Consider the following 21,414-nt stretch of genomic DNA (forward strand, 5'->3'; position numbering starts at 1 on the left):
GCTTCCCTTGTCCATTCCACAACCCTGGTCCTCCCACAGACTGGGGTGAGACTATGCAGACTAATAGCTATGTGCAGTTAAATGCTACAAATCCCTAATGTTTCAGGAGCACTGAATTCACCCAGGCTATGTCTACACTAGAAACCTTACAGCGGCACACCCCTGAGCGACATAAATTTTGTTGACATGAGTGGTAATGTAGACATAGAATCATAGAAGATTAGGGTTGGAAGAGACCTCAGGAGGTCATCTAGTCCAACCCTCTGCTCAAAGCAGGACCAACACCAACTAAATCATCCCAGCCAAGGCTTTGTCAAGCCGGGCCTTAAAAACCTCTAAAGATGGAGATTCCACCACCTCCCTAGGTAACCCATTCCAGTGTTTCTCCACCCTCCTAGTGAAATAGTGTTTCCTAATATCCAACCTAGACCTCCCCCACTGCAACTTGAGACCATTGCTTCTTGTTCCATCATCTGCCACCACTGAGAACAGCCTAGCTCCATCCTCTTTGGAACCCACCTTCAGGTAATTGAAGGCTGCTATCAAATCCCCCCTCACTCTTCTCTTCTGCAGACTAAATAAGCCCAGTTCCCTCAGCCTCTCCTTGTAAGTCATGTGTCCCAGCCCTCTTATCATTTTCGTTGCCCTCCGCTGGACTCTCTCCAATTTGTCCACATCCCTTCTGTAGTGGGGGGACCAAAACTGGATGCAATACTCCAGGTGTGGCCTCACCAGTGCCAAATAGAGGGGAATAATCACTTCCCTCGATCTGCTGGCAATGCTCCTACTAATACAGCCCAATGTGCCGTTTGCCTTCTTGGCAACAAGGGCACACTGCTGACTCATATCCAGCTTCTCGTCCACTGTAATCCCCAGGTTCTTTTCGGCACAACTGTTGCTTAGCCAGTCGGTCCCCAGCCTGTAGCGGTGCATGGGATTTTTCCTTCCTAAGTGCAGAACTCTGCACTTGTCCTTGTTGAACCTTGTTGAATCAGATTTCCTCCAATTTGTCTAGGTCACTCTGGACCCTAGCTACCTCTCCCGGCAGCTTAGTGTCATCTGCGAACTTGCTGAGGGTGCAATTAATCCCATCATCCAGATCATTAATAAAGATGTTGAACAAAACTGGCCCCAGGTCTGACCTATGGGGCACTCCGCTTGATACTGGCTGCCAACTAGATATCAAGGTGGTATTAGTAAAAGAAAGACGGGGAAAGGACAATATTGCGTTTGCTAGGACCTGAGCTTTAGCAGAGGCAGATGAAGTACCAATACAATTTCGGAAGTTAGAACTTGCTTGAAACTGTCAGGAACTGAATGCACAAACTCCCACTCTTTGGCATCTGCTCAAATTATTGGGGACTGATTTTTTTGTAGTACTGACTTTATGCCATGCTGACCAGATGCTCAGTATAATCTTATGAATTTATACTGATGATAAATCCCATTTGGTCCAGACGGTATGGTTTGGAACATTAACAATCCACGTCAAGCATCTATCTAAGGGTTCTCTCATTCACTAATGGCATTTCGGCAGTTATTATTCTACATCTAGTGCCTTTATCTAGCCAATAGGCCAATACTGTAGCCCATATTTTCATAGTGCATGACAGCACCATTTGAAAGCATAGGGCATGTGCCCCTTCTTGAACAAACTTTCCCTTAGTATCACTTGCCTCTACCTCCCTCCTCCCCTTCCACTCCAAACCCCTGGAATGAATCCATCACAATCCTACATGTCTGCTTTCACTTCTTCCTACTTTCACTCTCTTGCTTCCTAGGCTTCTCCCAATCCTTTCAGTCTATTGCTGTCAGATCCTCTGACCCTCTATCATCTCCTTGTGCTGCTCTGGTGGAGCAAAGGGGACAGAAACTGGCTGGAACTTGCCAGCTGAGGATTCCCCCAGTGTGAGGGGTCCTGAGTTGGCGTAGAAGTGCCACCTCCACTCCTGATCCTGGTGTAGGGGACATGCCAGAGGAGTGTGAGGGGAGGGAGTGCTACCATCTGCTGCAGATTAAACTAGCCATTCCTGGCTGTGTGCCTTTTCTAACGTGCTGTCCCCTAAATGCCAAATACTTCCAACTTCTCCAAATATCCTCTCTCTTCTCCTTCAAGCCCATTTCTAACAGGACCATTACCTAACTTCTCCTCCTCTCCAATAAGGTCTCTTTGCCCTCCTTTTCCTGAACTATTGTTCTGAGTCTTGTCTTGACACTTAGTGTTGCAAGACTTTACAAAGATAGCAAGACATGTTCCTTGCCCCAGAAAGCTCTCTCTATGACATAATAATACAAGGATGACAGATGTACAAGACAGCTTCTGGAACGCAGTGCTGAGTGCTGTTTAGTGTGGAACTGGGAATTAGGACTTCTTTTCATTCCATACTGTGCCACACCGAGGAGGAAGGTAGCCTCTCTATGCCTCAAGCATCTCCATTTGTAACATGTACAGAGCAACACAGCTGCCCTCACAAGGTTGTCTTGACACTTAACTAATTTTAACACCTTTGAGATCCTGAGATGAAAGGAGCTATCAAAGTATAAACTATTCCCACTATGGTTTATTTACAAAGGAGTCTTTGGAATTACTTAGGGTACACTCTGATGATCCTTACTCATATTGGGTAGTACTTATGCTTGCGAGTATTGACTAGTATAATTTACTGAAAGTAAGGGTTGTGGAATGGACCCTAAATCTGTGCAGACTATATTATTGGTGAAGGAAACGGACCAAAACACTTTATAAAAAGCTGATAAGGAATCTGTCACTATCCAGTGCTTTTCCCATTGGCCAAATCCACAAGAAGTCCTTAATCTCTCCCCTTTGTGACTGTTGTGTCACGAGCCTGCCTTGGTGTATCAGTGAGAAGGAGCAAATCACATCTGACACCATGACAGCAACATCAGACTCACTGTGAAAAGGCTGAAGTTATTCAAGTGCTCAAGACTATTTAAAGAGTTCAATAATCTTTTCAGTTAGCATTTCTACTTGATCCTTCTGATTTTGAAGGGAAATATTCCTCACACTAGCTGATTATTTAATCTGAGTGGGTAAAAAGTGTAGCAGTTTTGAGAAGTCTAGAATGTTCTTGCACTATTAGCAGTAATCAGACATTTTAACAAGTGAATTAACATAGAAAATATCAATTTAATTCAACATGGCTGCAAATACCAAGTATTTTCACTGAGTACACCATCAATCCGAACATTGCACTGGCATCTCATCACAAGCGGAGTTTAAAACAAGAATTCAACCTGCATGAAAAACTTTCATCTAACTGCAACGAGGCATTGGGAAAAATTTCCCCTTCCTAGTAAAATAATTTTCTGTTTAAAGAATAAAGATGGTTTTGTGGGTAAAGCCTGAGACTGCAAGTCAGGAGATCTGGATTTGATTCCTCTATTCTTGGCTGTGCTACAAACTTCCTCCGTGATCTCTTTGCACATCACTCAGGCCTAAATTTGCAAGAGGGTCCAGTAATTTGGGAAGCCTCTGTTTCTGAGTACCCAACTTGAGACATACAGGGACTGGTTTATAGAAGTGATGTGCATTGGAGCACCTACTGAAGTCAGTTGGAATGGTGGGTGCTTGACACCTTTGAAGATCAGGTAGAAGGCATCTCAAGCTGGGCTCTTATTATACATGTGCCTGCATATATTCTTTAGCCATTTATTTCCAATAAAGTGTAATCTATTTGATATTTCACTTCAATCTACTAATCGGTTAATAAGCAAGTCCCATTATGGGTGCAGAAAGTACAGCCTGTAATGGGGCTTATTACCAGTGGCTGTTCAGAAATTGGGGCATTCAGTTAAACAAGACGAAAAATGTATCTTCATCCCTGGTGTACAATTGGTGGCACCTAGAATCTCAACAAGGAATGCAGTTTGCCTTCAGCATGATGTTTGAACAATCAACTAGGTCAGGTTGTAAAGGCGCCTGCGGGTGGCACAACCACTTCAGGGTCAGGAAATCCAAGTATCTTTGGTAGCTGATTAGATGAACCAGTTTGTTCTAGATGGCTAAGTTGTCTCATTGAGACAAATTTCTCTGTTATGATTGTTAGATTGTCTAAGTTGTTTTTCCTCCAGTTATTGTGACAGAGCTAAGAGTCCAGGTTGTCTGGGTGCCTTAACTGTGCATTACTATACTTCCAAATGTTTGTGTTTCTTTAATTTTAACCTGAACTTCCTCAGTTTCTAAACACTGCTTCTTGGAAACACGTCCATTATCAACACGCACTCCCTTCTCAACCCCATCTTCTCAATTTTGCTAACTTCATTTACAAAAAAGTGAAATGCTTATGACATGCACTGAGAGCCCAAGAAGGCAGAGAGCCAGATACCCTGCAGAGCCTTGGAGCTCACAAGGTACTAGGACCACGGGAAGTGGGAGTTCCACAGGAGAGCTGAGAAGACAGGGTGCAGGAAAAGCTGTAGACCTTAGTTGCTCTGCTTGATTCCTGGCTTGCTACCTAACCTCTGTGCATCAGTTTCACCCCTTCTCCCCAGCTTTCATTCATACCTTTGACTCCTGCTCCCCATCAAGCCTCGTAGTTCCAAAGCTCACAAGACCACCTGCAGATCCTAGCATATCAGCAGGAACAATGAGCCAATGCAGACTTCACAGGAAGCCAAAACAGGAGCTGCAATCGATGTATGGATTATGGGTGTGTAGGAGATGATTTAGGAAAGCAAGAGGCCCAAAGGTCCACTAGCTCCAGGGGAGCCTGTGGACTCTGTCAGGTTGCAGGACCTGATGGAGCCAGGGGAACTCGGAATATCCAGCTGCCTGTGTTGGGATTTGCTTCCGATGGCTGCCACCTCCCTCTTATTCACTTGTATACATGACAGCACATTCTAAATCCCATGTATGAACAGGATGAAGTAATTTTGTAGCGGTGCTCACTGAAGTCAGGAACCCCTGGATTCTACAGCCCTCTCTTGAGCCCCACAAACTTCCCTTTTTGCTCCCTCAAGCCGACATTGTAGTGCAATCATCACGCGAGGGGCTGCCTACTGACTGTTGTGTGTGCGCGAAAGGGTGACCGTCTTGCTGCCTGCTCCCTGCTGGTGGCGTGTTTGTGAAGAGTCTGCTGCCAACACACAGGGCACAGCGGAGTGTGAAGATCCCGCTGCTACCAGCCTACCCCATGCAGGGGAGATGGGGATTCTGTTGCCTCCTTTATGCAGGTGCTGAGATTATGATTTACCATCCCTGCTGGCAGGGAGCCAATGAAGATTGTCACTGGAGCAGAACAAAAGCATCTGTTTCATGATGCCTTTAAAGTATCCTCATAGGAATTAGATTGCTGGTGGGAACTGCCTCAGATCTCCTTCCTTGCTCCAAAATTACGACTGTAAATTTAACATCAGTCTGGATAAGGTTAATGTGTACATTGCAGAAGAAATGCTTGCCAAGGTGAAGGGCTGTGCTGGCAGGTCTTCAGGCAGAAACAGGACTGCACTAGCACAAATTCTGTTCTTCCACTATGGTCATTTTGCTGCAGCTAGTTCCAAAATGACGGTTGCTGAAGGATGCATTTATGCAGTAGATGAAGTCATAGCAAACAGGGGCATTACAGTAATCGTGGACTGCATTATATTACATTTTACAGGGTGCGGGAAGCCATCAGCCATACGGCAGCTGGAATTTTTATGCCTAGCACTCTGTTTTATAGCCTATTAGACTCCCATGAGCTCTCTGATGTCATAGGTAATATTTTTGCAGGAATATTCTCTGCACACTGTATATGCCCACCAACTGCCAAGACTGAAGTGCTTCTCTTTACTCACGTAACCTTCTGGACATTACAGTGTTCAGCAAGCTTCCCCTTATTTCTCTACCATAGGTTCTTGTGGATCAAACTCGTTCTATAAAGAGACCTATGCCAACTTGGTTAAACGAGTTTTGTGTGGGAAATTTTGATTTTGCCCAAAAAAAAAAATTGATTTTCTGTTGGGAAAGTTTAAATGAAATATTTCCTTTTGGGGGTGGGGTCAGTTCAAACGGAAACATTTTGCCTTGTAGAACCAAAATGAAATGTTTCCGGGCCAGGTTGACATTAATCTGTGTCCACCTGAGCTGCTGCAGTGCCTCATGGAAGTTATAGTTTGGTTGCCTGATTGCCCCTTTAGCCTCTGTGGATTGGTATCCCATTAGGTACTGTGGTCTTTCCTCAGGAAGGACGGACATTCTGATTTTTCAATCAGCTCTACTATTTTCATTTATCTCATAAGCCTTTCTATGCCACATTGGAGCTCTCTGTTACCATTTCTACTTCTAAGTACAGATGCTCGCCTTTCTACATAAAAGTACAGTGTGGACTTCAATGAAGTGAGACAATTACTACGGAAGAGATTCCAAATGCATTTCAGGGAGGCTACACACAGATTCACACTGTGAAGTTGTGCAAATTTACTTCCTAAGCACAGAATAATATCCACCTGCTCTCTTACCAGGAACATAATGAAAAGCCTTACATTTAACTTGCCTCTAACAAGTCAAACCAAACAAACCTTGTCCCAGGCAAGTGGATGAGTAGAATTTTGCAAACCTGGATAAAAAATTCTCACCTAGTCCATTGCCTGGTGATTTCATGTAAACCTATTTGCAGTTATTAAGAGGTGTAAAATGAGGTTTGTTAGCACATTTCCCACTATGCAGATCTTCACCCCATGACCAATATACTTCCCTAATTATTCATGGTTGCAAAATTCAGCAGTATCGCTTTATAAACACATTAATGCTTATATTAAAAAGAATTCAAGAACATAAAAGTGAAAGTATTGTCAGAGCAAGATAACCCCACGAGCCTCTGATAATCAGGACAATCAATTCATTAACACAATTCTGTCTCCGTTAACAAGTGCCATTAAAGAAAAGTCTTCTGTCTCTCTAGAGCCACTAATGTGTCTAAATCCATTTCCTTTCCTATGCAGTTTACATCAAAGCCTTGCTACAATGCAGTTGGCTGCAGTATGAGGACTTCACAAGTTCAAAACATCATCTTTGTCTTTAGGCATTAAACACCGGATCTACACGTAAAGGAAAAAAAGGCTATTATGGCAGCACTCAATAGAAAATGAACCACACTGTGCATTGCATCTCAGTCTAAGTCTCTCTAGCTTCTTAGGAAATGAAGGGAGAATTAAGTAATGAAATAATAATACAATACAAAATAATACAAACAGCAGCAGCAGCCTTTCAATGAGACCTAGGCTCCTAAGGGCCAGATTTTCAAAGGTATTTAGGCACCTAAAGATGCAGATAGGTGCCTAGTAGTATTTTCCAAAGCATCTTGACAGGGAGGGCACCTAACTCCAACCACAGGATCTGTTTAGGTGCTTATACAATTGAAAATCTAGCCTAAAGGCCCTTTTGAAAGTGGGACTTAGGCTCCTAAATCACTCTGGGGCTTTTGCAAATGTTATCCTGTCTGTAGTTTTTTAACAGTACTGAAGAAAATAAATTACACTCCTCCCACATGTATGGAGTTTGGGCCTGCAATCTTTAAATAGGCATAGCTTCCACTGAAATGAATGGTAGTTAGACCTGAGGTAGAGCAGGTCAACAGGACTGTGTCATGAGGTCACATGGTATATGTCGTACACAAGAAGGTAAGTTTGGTGAATTGGAAAGCTTCATTCCATTGTGGGCTATAATGTGCTGAGGGTTATTGCATTTTTACTGACCCTTAATGCAATACTGTTTCTCCAGTTATGATTTTGCTTTCTGCTGATGTAGTCTTCACTAATTATAACCAAATTCTGTAGGAAGTCCTTACATTTCTATTGTTTTTGGTTTCCTGTCTCTTATAATATTCACTCTCTATCCTAGAGGAAAGCCCAGACTACAATACATTCTGGGAAAAGGTTAAGTATTTATTTGTTTTGACTTTTTTTTTTTTTTTTTAAACAGTGCCTTCTAAAAAGCAGACATCTTTTCTGATGGAAAATGTTTGACAATAGAACAGATGTACACAACTGAGGCAACAGCACACAAAAAAAGTAATGGCATGTTGCACTATTTTATTACAAAGAACATATTTTGAAATATCTCTCCGGAGAGTTGCAAAATATTCAGCTTGGTAAAATAGCTACAAACGGTTCTATGTCAGTATCTCATTGAATCAGAAAGCCATTTCTTCTTTGCTCTTTTAAATCCACTTACTGATGCTGGAAACCTGATCATCAATTTTTTCCAATACATTTTATATGTATATCAATATTGATGATAAACTATCCTGCATTTTACATCTTTAAAGGGATGTACATATGAGCATAGGAATTGTCAGTTGGATCAGACCCAAGGTCCAGTCCTGTAATCTCTCTCTGAGAGTGGCCTGACCAAATGCTTCAGAGGGAAGTATAAGAACCCTGCAATAGGCATATATGGAGTAATCTGTCCCACACATTAGGTCTCATCCTGATCCCTAATAGTTAGATATTGACTTAAGCCCAGAAGCATAAGGATTAATATCCCTTTCACAAAATTTGTTATAATTAATTACAACAAGTATGGATATTCTTGATATCCATATAAATGTCCAATCCCTTTTGAAATCTTGTTAAGTTCTTAGCCTCAATGACTTCCCGTTGCACAAGAGTTACACACTCTCATCACATGTTATGTGAAACAGGATTGCCTTTTATCAGTTTTGCATTTCTCACCTTTTAATTTGGTTGACTGTCCCCTCTGGTCCTGACCAACCTAGCCTGTAAAAAATATTAGTTAAGCCTCAAAACCAGTCTGCTAGGTACATATTATTACTCCCTTTCTACACAAGGGCGAAACTGAGGCAGAGATGATATTCAAAAAAGAGCCAGAGTTAACCCACTGGAATTCCTGGCTCTGTGCTTAGTCCTTTAGATCAGACTTCCTCTCTCTATATTTATATGAACTAAGCATGTAATTTATTGTATTCCCTGTTATCTGTCATCAAACTACAAATCTATTTTGAGAGACTCGAATACACAGTATTGAGATTCATAGAACCTACAATGAAACAATGTTTACAACATCACTAAATAACTGCTCAGTTAACTGATGTTTATAAATCTGCAGGCTAGTTTGCTCTGCACTGATCATATTTCACATACTGTGCTTTACTTCCTTACTTTACAGCTTCAGCATTCACATATTCCTGTCACACCCCAACCCGTTCCCTAACCCTTATTTCTACTGGCATGTTAAAGAAATTCCAGTCTGCAGTTCCCACTCCTTCTTTAGTGCGCCTGAAGAAGTTGTAGTGAAACATGAGCTGGAAGAATGCCACTACTAAAAAGAGACATGCGACTAGAAATATTAAAGTCTCCTGATAAACAGGTTACTGCACCCGAATTTCATTTGTATGAAGGGGCACAGTCAGAGGTTACAAGTGCCACTCAAAGCAACATATTACAGCAACAAACTGCTAGAAGATTTGGCCACTATTTCTCATTTAATTACACACAACGCACTTCTAGAAATTTACCATAAATGCTATTAAATAGTTTGGACAGCTTTCATCTTTTCATCAGAAAGGCCTTTACTGTACTGCAACAGGAATACCTCTTTCTGGCATACATAGCATAAGATTTACAAAGTCCTGAGAAAGCCTATTTTATGTTACTCCCATGCTCCAGGCCTAGCCCTGCTCCCCTTGAGCTAATTGCAAACTCTTGCTGATTTCAGTTGCAGCAGTGTTGGGCCCATAAGTCCCCTTAATGCATAACCACATCACTATACTGCACAATCTTTGGGCAAGAGAGAATAAAGAGAGGCAGAGAAATAGGGGGATTTCTATGACACATATTGGACGTATCATAGCAGAGTTATATCCTCTACTCCTTTTTCACTGTTCCAGGGGATATTTAGCTTCTACTTGGAAACCCATCTGAGATGGGCAGAAAAGCCCTTTACCACAGACTGCAAAATCCTTTTCAATACTTTGTCTTACAAAACTGCATACTATGAGGTAATGACTGAATATGGTTATTCTTTGCCCAAGATATTCATACTTCTTCTGTTATACCACCTGCCCCAGCTCCCTCAGACAGATTCCCCCCTAGTGCTCACTGATGTGAGCCACCATCACACCATATTAGACTAACTAAAGTGCAGAGTATTTCCAATTACAAAGTGATCATTTGTTACCTCTTCATACTTTCCTCTACTTATTTCTACACCATGTTACTCTTGTGGCAGCAAATCCTCATTTTTAAGATACTTGCATGTTTCAATATTAAGTAGCAAAGGCTTATTTAAAAAAACAACAACATTGCAAGTATTGGTTTGAGCAACAGGGTGGAGCTGATAGTCGGAATATATAAGACTGCAAGACAGTTTCAAAGCAGAAGAATCAGTTTTCTTCTTTTGTTGTTCTATTTCCATGTTTAAAGAGTCAATTTATGTTTCAAGGATACATTCAATTATTTCTCCATTTCCTTTCATTTTTCTTCAGCTGTTCACACATCCTCATTTAAAGCCCTATCAGTCCTCACTATGTATCAAGCTTGCTGATAAATAAAAACAACACAATCACAGACACAGACACTATTCAACAACATTCCACTGTGCCACAAATGAGAAATGTCAATAGAGCTACTCTATCCTTCTTACATAGCTCCCATTTCATGAGGACACATGCACACAGACAGCAGGCAGACAACAACATACATCGATAACAGATGGGTCTCTAGTGTTTCGGATTTACCTATAACTGTGTCCTTCCATCAGAACTTTAAGTGTGTTTTGCTTCTGGCACTATGATTAGCAATCCCACAATAAAGACTGTTAAGAAAAATGTTGCTCAACATTAGAGATAGGAAGAACAGAGTCCAAAAAACTTGGGTGCCTCCCTGTAATGCTTTGGGGGGTTACGTGCGTACCCCTAGCGCTCTTACAAACTGGCAATGCTGTCATTGGGACATGTAGTTCTTAATGGCCAGAAAAATTAAATACAAAATGAAGATCCAAAGATAGGTGCTGGAACTAGGGGTGCAGCAGCTCCCCCTGGCTTGAAGTGGTTTCCATCATATACAGGGTTTACAGTTTGGTTCAATGACTCTCAGCACCCCCACTATATAAATTGTTCCAGCACCCCTGTATCCTAACGAAAAGAAGGATATGTACATCTAACATAGCAAAGACACAAACTGAGTCTGAAATAAAAGGACAGGTAGACACTGTATGAATTTTCTAAAAGGATTTCAGGGTATTTTAAATGCACATAATCTGTTTCTGAAGTGAAATTCGTATTTGCATTTAATTTTCTCTCCAGGCTGTCCAGATCATTCCTATCGTGGGAATATGGGCAAAGGGGAAATAATTCCACAGAGGAGGATTTCTGCTCTCCCTCTTCTTACTTTATTTTTTTAGTTACGATGCCAGTGTTGACAGTTAAGAAAAAGCTGTGACTAGTATTTAAATTGTCTGGTTCTTGGGCCTCAGTTCTGCATCTGTTCCATATGCAGAGCTCTCACTGAGTTCAGTGGGAGTCCTGGGCACAGAATGACTGAAGGATCAGAGGCTGCAATGATGGGTGCCAATATAGGAATCTAGATAGATAGCTCAGGCAACTACTAGGGTGAAAACATACCACTTGATACATACTGCTTTTGGGCGGCTCAGCCCTCCAGTGTTTCTAACCCAGTCCATTTCATAACTCTCTGGCCATATTTTATGCAGAATATATCTTGCTAGTGATACTGAACAAATGTTTTAGAGTGAGTCTAATTACTAGGGATTTAAGGGGGTTATTCCTTCTCTCTCATTTCACAGTCTTACCTTGTATGCGGCTTGTCTCATAAACTGCTTTGCAGGCTGTTTCCAAATAGCAGGGACTGTTATGACCCATCTTACCTCAGAGTTTTCAAACTCTGAGCCAGCTTGATCACTGAGCTCCTAAACCAAATGAAAACACAGAGACAGATGTAAAATTGACACCAGCTGTTTTACAAGTATATATCGTTTTCGGCTGGCTCCGGAGAAGGTAACTTCCCCTTTTCATAATTTCTTTAATGTTATGTCTATATTACAAGTCAGAATGTCTAAATCACTAGCCGACATTTCAAGAATGCTCACAATACCAACACTGGGGGTTACAGCATGCCTTCTCCAGGAGGCCCATTGAAAGGTTTGGTGCCGTTTCTTAACATGGAACAGGAAGAGTTAGTTTTTCCAACGAGGAGTTCAGGTTTTGCTGAACATAACAGCCTATTTATGTATGTTTATGGTAAAAGTCTGGTCTTTGCAGACACTTTAAAGAATTCACACTTTCACCCTGATTAATGTACAGCAAATTATTTGCTGTAGTACTGACAAACCTCGTATTTTACAATCTGAATTTGTCAATGGCTCCTTTATACATTGCCCATCTTTAAATCAATCCATTTTTTAAAAACAGAGTCAAATGTAATTTCCTCTTACTAAAAATCTGAAAACATTTGACTGTTGATGGCTTGAAAAAAATTTACTTTTGAGCAAACATTTAATAGTCGCGGGTTTTTTTCGTTTTTTTAAAAGAGCTTGTAGTCCATTTGCAGATTAGGGAATATTTGTGACATGTTTTGGGAAAGGTTCCAAGTAAAATGTCATTATTATATGTCCTATTTAAATCTCCATCCAAACAGGGTAAACAACAACATCCTTTAGAATGTAAAACATTTTTCTATATGCAATTCCCCAAGGTGTTGTGTTTGCTTAGCTACAATACAATTCAAAACTTGCGGCAAAAAAGCAGAGATCTGATATCACCAGGACACTTTGTTTGATCCGATTATTATACATGCAAAGTAATGGTCCATTTATACTGCTTATTTTACACATATATGCAGAACGTCATATCACAGAACTCTGCTTATTTACAACAGTTCAAGTCCAGAGGATGCAACAGAGCAAAACTGTACATGTCACTGTGTGCGGTGCCCCAGAATATGCACATTTGCCTCGGAATTTCCCCAAGCTGTGTATGGTTTCAGCTCCGTGACTCATTAACATTTGCACGTGGAGTCAAAGCAAAGCAAAGTAGTTGGAGTCCTAAATATGGCTTTGAAAATGTAGGGATAGGCTGGTGTCTTCTCTCACAGCAGCCATAAAGAAGAGAGATAACAATCAAAGAGAATAAATGAATCCCATTCAAAGAAAAAAGTAGGTTAACTATCTAACAATGAGGCTGTTTAAGTGACACTTGCCTGAATGGAGCTTTAGGGACAAATTCTTCCCTAGCAATACCTATACAGATTGCACTGGTTTATGTGAGTCCAGAATTCAGCTCTTAATTCACGATCCTGAGCTGTACCAGTCAAGCTGTGGGTATACTGTTCCCCTAGGGACAGCAAACCTGGTCATTTCTGTGATGGGCTGGATACTACAGAAGATGCTTTCAGAGGGGCTAGGGTGCACCGATTATTATCTATAAGGCAAAGGGCTGGCAGAGCCTGGGAGAGATTGTCTGGGTGTTTAACACACTGGTGGTGTTAGGGAGCTGACACCTAGTGAAGCACAAACAACTCTCTCTCTCTCTCTCTCGCAGAGTCAGGAGGGTGACAAAGTAACTCACAGTCTTGGGCACCCCAAGAAAAGGTTACAGTAGCATGAATTGTTTACCTAAGAAATGTCTTTTGTAGGACAATACATGCTGTATAGCTCCTCACCATCAGCTAGGAAGCAAGTTACAGGAAGTGTGAAGTGTTGCAGTTTTTCAGTATGTGTTAGGGGAGAATACAATTCCATTCTCTCTAATTGGTGAGGCTCATGTTAGGAATTTTGTTTTCTTTATTGCAAAGAAACCAGACCACTTTCATCTTTCTTATCTATAAACATCAGCCATGTTATTAGAAAAAGCAAAAACATAAAGGGTGGGCCCTTACGTTTGAAGTAGAAGTGATGCAGGGGAGGCGAGACACTAGAATAAGCTATAACAGATGTTGCCTATACTGTATCTCCCTAATGCTGGTGAGATTTTTTATACACCAACATTCTCTATAAGGGGCAAAAAACAACATCTGCTTTCTGTTCACAACTGGGTGAAGTCTTCCCCATGTAGAGAACCGGACCAAAGTCAAGGCACCACATATGCCCTCAAAATAGGGGACTTGAGCATCTGTATAGGGGTGAATTTCACCCAAAGGGTGCACAGAGGTTTAGCTGTTTGACTCTGACTAAGAATCGTACAGCTAAAAGCTAGTAAAGCTTTGGAAATTCATCTCCATTAAGGGACAAATCCTGCTCATTTGACTTGCTTCTGACTACTCACTGCAGGCAATTGGAGTTTTGTGTGAACAAAGATCAGCAGGAGTTATAGCCCTAAGAGGCTAGAGTACAATCTCCTAGACAGGAGAGAGCCTTTAAATGAGTACAGAATATGGAATGCCCCAGCAGCAGGAGAATCACAATGATCAGAGCCAAAAGAGGCTCTCAGATGTATTACTTCTGGAGAGTTACATATACAGATAGTGCCAAGGGCTGAGTTTCCCGTATTCGGATTTTTAATCATATTTTGTTCAGGCAAATGCCAAATACAAGATGATTTTCCTTGATGAGAAAATAATAGGTGTAAAAGCATCATTCCATTGTGAGAACATTCAGTCTCTGCATTGCGGTGATACCGATACATCCTCTTGTTCTCTCTGTAAGGAAGGAAATCACTTATGGCTATCCAGGACCTTTCACAGTTCCCAACTTTCCTGGACTTCCTACAGCTGCCCCACTTTGTTTACATCAAACACTGCTGGAGGCTGAAGCACAGTTAAAATTGTTGGGCCAGCATTTGTGCTAGTTATAAATATAGAGAGCTGGATAAAGGAAGTATTTTCCCTACCTTTAATGCCTGTTCCTTAAAGAACTGCAGGGCGTAAGCAAATATTTCAAGTGCTTTGACTTTTTTCCCGTTTGCAGCTGTCAGATCTGTTTCCATGGTGAGATTCTAAAGGAAGAAAATAAGAGGTAAATGTTAAATTCATTTCCCATTGCTTGAGGGAAGGGAATTCTTCCTTGCTGGGACCCACCTGCTTAGGAAAACTGACATACATTGTTTTGGTTTTTTTCCTAGTTTTCTTTTGGAGAGGGTCTAACCAACCACGGGGATTTCCTGGATTGTGATATTTTGCTGTTTTTTACAGGCCAGGTTTTTTGTACCCATCAGTTGTCGCTACAAATAGTTGTAGGCAGAACTTGGTATGTGGATATTTAAATATCTCATTTGCATAAATTGCACCTGCAATTAATTGCAGCCATGAAACTGCATGCAAAAAATGAAGCCCAAGGTAAGGGTGAAAACAATCATGTATTTTGAATTCCTACCAAGATGTGAAACTGGAAAAGAAAGTATTGACCAACCCCAGAACTCTAGAATGGTTATTTTAAGATTTAAAGTCAGAGTATAATAATTGGGAGTACAGTCAAATAGTAACATGTCTTCCTTTTGGAATATACCACCAAGTATTAAAGGTGAATTCACTACCGTGCAGAGGGTCGCCCTTACAGCTATGTAGCTCTTAAGTTCCTCTTACACCCTCAGAATAGGGCTTCAGTGGTGCATAGGTCTTAGACAGGCTCTCCGCTAAGAGGTGAATTTCACTCAAAAAAACCCAGACAGGACAGGATGGTGTAGGAGAGGCAACTGTCAAGGTTTAGAATGGCATTAATTAACATGTTGAAGAATGTTTGTTGCTGGCAGAGGGAAGCAAAATAAAGCAGTAGGCATTACATTACAAGTTTCACTTAATAAACAAATCAATTTTTTTGTACAAGTACGAATGCTGGTGCTCCATGCCTGGCTCATAATTTCTAAAGAAATCCGGCATGGCCAATATAAAAATATGTTTAGTTACATATAAAAAACCATCGAAGCAGAGCTCAGTTATTACTTACACCAGTGGTGTGTAGCTTCATCTTAAACTTTTCAAAATATAACCAATGTTTGGATTCATTGGGATCCAGGTCATGGTAGAAATCTCTTGCTGCATAACCAAAGCTATGAAACTTTCTTTCTGGCGTTAAGAGGATAGTAGTTGGAGTCTTCTGATTGGATACACCAGGATCTCCACCTTCCCATCGCCTATGAAAAAGGTGAACCAGCTTCAAACTAGTGATAATTAACATTCATAATGATATGCTTATTAGTGCATTGTGTAAGCAAGCTGGAACTGGCAGTGGGTTACACACAAGAATTTCACATGAGCAGATTTGGATCTGAATCCTCTTTAGGCCAAAAGTGAATGTTTATTCACATCCAAGAAAACTCTGTTCCAGACTTTTAACAGTCTTCACACATGGTCATGAAATTTTCAACAGTATAGTTATATCCTTCCCTTGATGGGTATATAACTCCCATAATGTGAGCTACACAGGAGTAACAAGGGGACAACAGTATCAAGATCATCAAAAGTCAATAAAATAATGAACAAATGAAATATATATTATATACAAAAAAAACCACTACAAAAGAACATTAAGGTTGCAAAGCCAAGCACTCAAAAGTTAGGAAATGTCAAAGTTGTTGTTGCCCAGGCAACCTTAAATCAGCCCCCTTGTCAATATGCATTATAATATAGCCTTTAAATACATGAACATTTACTACCATTTCCACAAGACCCCATCAAGGAAATCCCATCCAGTCAAATGCCACCATGGAGAATTGGATTCTATCCCTGCCTCTGCCATAGAGTTCTTTTTTGATGCTGGACAAGTCAATTAAAACAAACTTTTCACAGCTGGCCACTGATTGTGTGTTCCTCATTTTCTGGGTACCTTGTTTGAAACCTTAGGGGGCATATTTACAGCTGCGATTGAAGTTAATGGGAGCCATGTTTTAAGCAAAATGTGCTATAAAAATGCTAAATATTCTCAAAAATAACACCCTCAGCATCTCAGTTTGGGCATCCAAAATGAGAGTACACAATGTTAGTCTTCCTCTCTGTGCCTCAGTTGCCCATCTGCAAAATGAGCATAATAAAAAATCCCTACCTCCCAACGGGTTGTGAATATAAATTCATTAATGTTTCTAAAGCACCCACATATCATGGTGAAAACACCACAGAAAAGCCTATGAGTAAGGTTAAGATTCTGTCACGAGTATTTTTAGTAAAAGTCAGTGACAGGTTGCGGACAATAAACAAAAATTGATGGAAGCCTACGACCTGTCCCTGACTTTTACTAAAAATACTCTTGGGCGGGGAAGACACCTAACAGTCGGAGTACTGCCAGGGGCTGACCTCCAGCAGCTGCCCCAGCCCCACTGCTGCTCCTGCCGCAGTGGCTGACCCAACCCCAGCCAGTGCTTCAGCCCTGGGGCCACTGCTCCAGTGCCTCTGGATCTGACTGCCAGCCAACTGCTTCGGTGACCCTGGGGCTGACTGCCAGCCAGCTGCTGCAGCAGCTTCAGGGGGTCTGATCCAATCCTAGCTGCTACTCTGGTGGCCCCAGGGCTGAGAGCTGCTCCAGCCCTGCCCCAGTGAAGTCACGTAGGTCCCGGAAAGTCACGGAATCTGTGACCTCCATGACAGAATCGTACCCTTACCCACAAGGAAATTAATAGTTTTATATTTGGTGCAGATTTGGATGGTGTGTGGAAAATAAGGTATGGCCGAAAAGGATAAAAAGAAATATTGAATAACTACCTATATATATGAGTAGTGTATACCCAGTGCACTGAATGAGGCAGGGAACCTGTGGGTAAACAGTATGTGATCATGTAATAAAAGACTGCATCATAATTAGAGCTGGTTGAAAAATAAGGTATTTTCCCCTGTGGACAATTTTGACTTTTTTGGGGGGTAGGTGGGAGGGAAGCAAGCAGCTGGGGGGCCTCACAAGAGTTATATTTTCAGGTGCCTTGGCTCCCTGGCCAAGCTATGTTCCCTCAGGATGCACCGCAGTGTCCCCTCTTGCAGAGTTGCCATGGTGCATCCTGGGAGTCTCTGGACACGGTGCATTGTGGGAGATGTAGTCTATCTGGGGAACACAGCCCATAGAGGAGATTGGAGGCATAAGACACCCAAACAACTCCCATGAAGCACTGAGATGACAATTCCAAACTGAGTAGTTCTGGTTTTGAGAAGAAATATTTTGGATTTAGTTTAGCTAAACACTCAATTTTCAGTCAAAAACCAGTTTAAGTGGCAAATTTTCAAGCAGTCCTAATCATAATGCATACACACAAGGAGTCCAATTTGAGGTTGCTCAAGCAATCTGATTTCTGGCATTTCCTAAATTTTGAGCGCATGACTTTGTGACCATAATGTTACTTTTTTCTGGGTAATTTTATGGTTATGTAAAGAAGGCCTCTCCCTCTCAGAAGAATCAGCAGCACTGCATGTCAATGTTATGCATACAGGGAGTGCAAACGCTTTTGACTAAGCCTCTCTTCTACAATTGTCTCTCTGCCTTTCTTCTTCTCCTCATCCATCAAGCACCAGACTAGACTGTCTGACCAGGCTGGTCAGCTTTAGGGAGCAGTGCGAGCACAAGAGAGACAGTTTTCTTGCTCTCAGTTCCTGTGTCTGGCACTACATCAGCCCCCAGCCACTTAGAGGAACAATTTAAAGGGAAGTCCTGTTCAGCCCCTGCAGGCCTGGGATGAAGCATGTGCACCTGTTCTATGGGGATAGCAGCACAGGTGCAATCCAGTCACACACAGGGGCTATGAGGGGACTGTAGATGGAATCTTTGGAGAATTTAGCTACTGAATTCTAGCCATCTCTACTGAGCAAGTGCAAACCAAGACTTTTCAGTCTTATAATTTGCCAAATTTGGGCAAATTTTCATGGGGACAGAAAAAGTCACATCCCTGACATCAAGGCCTCCCCTGCTGTGAATTTTCAAGTCCCTGCTCCAAAGCCTGGGGACACTAGAGATTTCAACCAAAAAGTTGTACATTTTTTTTAACATGGCAAAACAACATATTTTCCCTCACTCTCATCCTCCGAGACAGCTGAACTATTTTTGCTGAATTGGGCTAAAAATCCAGTTTGAGGCAGACATGATATGGAAAATTTCAGCCTGAATGGTTAGCATTTGGCAAAGTTATAAGCAACTGAGAACAGGGTCTTGTAATAGAAGTTTTGGGCTATGTTAACTACAGGCTGAGCTAATTCCTCTGCATATAAGAGTATATTAAATTTAGCATGCTTTGTTTTACCTATTGTATATTTTATATGAGTTGCAGTACTGATCCTAGGAAAACAAATTAAAATATAAAATGAATTATAGCATTTTTCCAGTTAAAGACCTTTTAAAAAGTGGATCACTGACAACTCAGTTCTTATTGAAGTATCACTCCGTGAGCAGTTTAGAGAAAGAGAGCACAAGGTAGAGTCAACTTTTCTTCATCACACCAGTGCCCTGACAAGCAGAGAAAGATCGCGGTACATAAATTTACCGCAAAGTTCAGGGGACGCTCCCACTGGTCTGAAAGAAGAATAGTTATGATGGGCAATGGAATGATGTCCATCTCCATCCTTTAGGAGAGATTTTGCTCAACACATTTGACCTGCCACTCAGCTGATCAGTCCTGGCAGTAGAAAATAATGAGCAATGGCAAGTAGCAAAAGATCTGCTCTGATTTTTCATTTTATCTTTTGTGCCTTGCCACTTGGGGCTTATCTGATGAACTTCAAAATCTTGGGTCACATGTTAAAGGAGGCAAAAGACTCCAATGTCTGAGGTAATAGAAGAGATAAGAATCCAACACTGGGATGTAGACAAAATGAACAGAAAAGACTGTTCAACCAAAATGTTAAAGTCCCACACACCAGATATAAGTCCAGGGAAGCAGAACGGTATCATTTTGAGAGGGAATCCTCAATAATTCATTCTGAGTCGTTTCTGGAAAGTTCCATTAATAGAAAATGTACTCAGGAGCTAGATAAGGACGGTCCTGTTTATTTTCTTTATGGACAGGTGCAGTATGCCTCTTTCTAGATTGAATACACTTAAGATGCAGCTAAATTGGCAGCCCAGCATGCCACTCCATATTATGGCTGAGATTTCCAAAGCCACCTAGGTGATTTAAATGCCCAATTCCCAATTGTTTCTAATGGAAATCTGGCCTCCAAATCCCTTTAAAAATCTCAATTTACATCTCAGCTCAGACATATAAGAGGCAATAAATAAATATAATGGGAAGTTTGACTTTAGTTTTAATAATAATACAGGCCTTTAAAAAGACTCTTATGGCATCTGTTCTCTTCGAGGGAAGAGAAGCTGTGGTCCCAGGGACTGAGTTAGGTTACCTGTGTTCTACTCATGATTCTGCCATTAACTCACTAAGGAAAATTCTGGCTCTGTGGAAGCCTATAATGGGAGCTTGCTATGGTAAGGACCTTACAGATATCTCGACAGAAACACTGAGGAATTAATAGTACTTTACAGGCATGAAGTATTGTAACCGGTAAAACCAAAACTAAAACTATGCAATCAAGATAAAATAGACACTGATCTAGCAATTACTTAAGCATATGCTGAATTTGAAGCACTGAAGTCAATGGGACTACTTACATACTTAAATTAAGCACATGCTTTAAGTGCTTTGCTGGATCAGTGCCTAAAAGTTTTTCTTTGTTTGCAAGTATTGGGGCTTACAACAAATAACAACTGGAGTCAAAATGATCATTTTGGTTTGCCTGCCAATTATATTTTCCATGCATATAGCATGCCACAATTCTGCTGAGATCCAGTAACCTAGTAATCTCTATCATTGAAACGTTGTGGTCTGCTCTTGTACCAAAGGAGGAATTTTTAGTTGAAAGTCAAAATGATACTACTTTGAGACATTTTACAGAAAAGCAGCTTTGTTAGAAGGTAGCCAGAAATCCAAGTGTCTGGAAAGGATCAATGTTAGACAGGCAGAGAACCAAGATTTCTTAGCAAGGAAAGGGGACAATGTATCACTGGTGTGTTACATTTTAATGTAAACATTCTCAAGAATGGTTCAGTTGGAAGTGACATTTCCTGTGCTCAAATATTTGTAAATTATACTACTTGTAACCCTAATTATGTAAATATTTTGAGCTTCTTAATACCCTCTGAACTACTGGTTGTCAAACTTCTTAACCTTTTAAAATTACGTTTTTTCATTGAACTTCATAATTTCATAAACACGTTATAGCTGGAACGGGATCATGAAACACTTTCCCCAAAATTCTCTATAGTAATTAAGAGACAATGAAAGTAGAAATCTATAGATATGAGTTACTGGCAAGAGCATATTTCATGTACTTTCTGATCAGAACTTCATGGGTGAAAGCACAGAGTCAGTAATTTTATTGTTATTAAAATACTAGTTATGCCACAATCACATTTATTTTCCTTCAAATTTTGTCCTTCCGATTTGGTAAACTTTTAAATTTGTTCTTTCTAGCTTGAAAGAAACATGGCTTCTTCCTTTATTCCTTGTTTTGCACTAGCATGTAACATAATGTCTACATAGA

At 41.0% G+C, this 21,414-nt stretch overlaps 1 protein-coding gene across 1 annotated transcript in view; it reads right to left on the bottom strand.

Moving 5' to 3' along the window:
- The window catches only part of HSPA12A (heat shock protein family A (Hsp70) member 12A), a 77,309-nt gene that overhangs the window by 25,852 nt on the left and 30,043 nt on the right, over positions 1-21,414 (bottom strand). The window contains exons 4-6 of the mRNA XM_026651083.2: positions 15,857-16,043; positions 14,805-14,909; positions 11,771-11,887 (exon numbers count right to left, since the gene is read on the bottom strand). Coding sequence (XP_026506868.1) covers positions 11,771-11,887; positions 14,805-14,909; positions 15,857-16,043 — 409 coding nt within the window. The remainder of the gene's footprint in view (positions 1-11,770; positions 11,888-14,804; positions 14,910-15,856; positions 16,044-21,414) is intronic.

The sequence above is a fragment of the Terrapene carolina genome, unplaced genomic scaffold (assembly GCF_002925995.2).
Source record: "Terrapene carolina triunguis isolate 2854851 unplaced genomic scaffold, T_m_triunguis-2.0 Scaffold95, whole genome shotgun sequence".
Classification (NCBI taxonomy): Eukaryota; Metazoa; Chordata; order Testudines; family Emydidae; genus Terrapene; species Terrapene triunguis.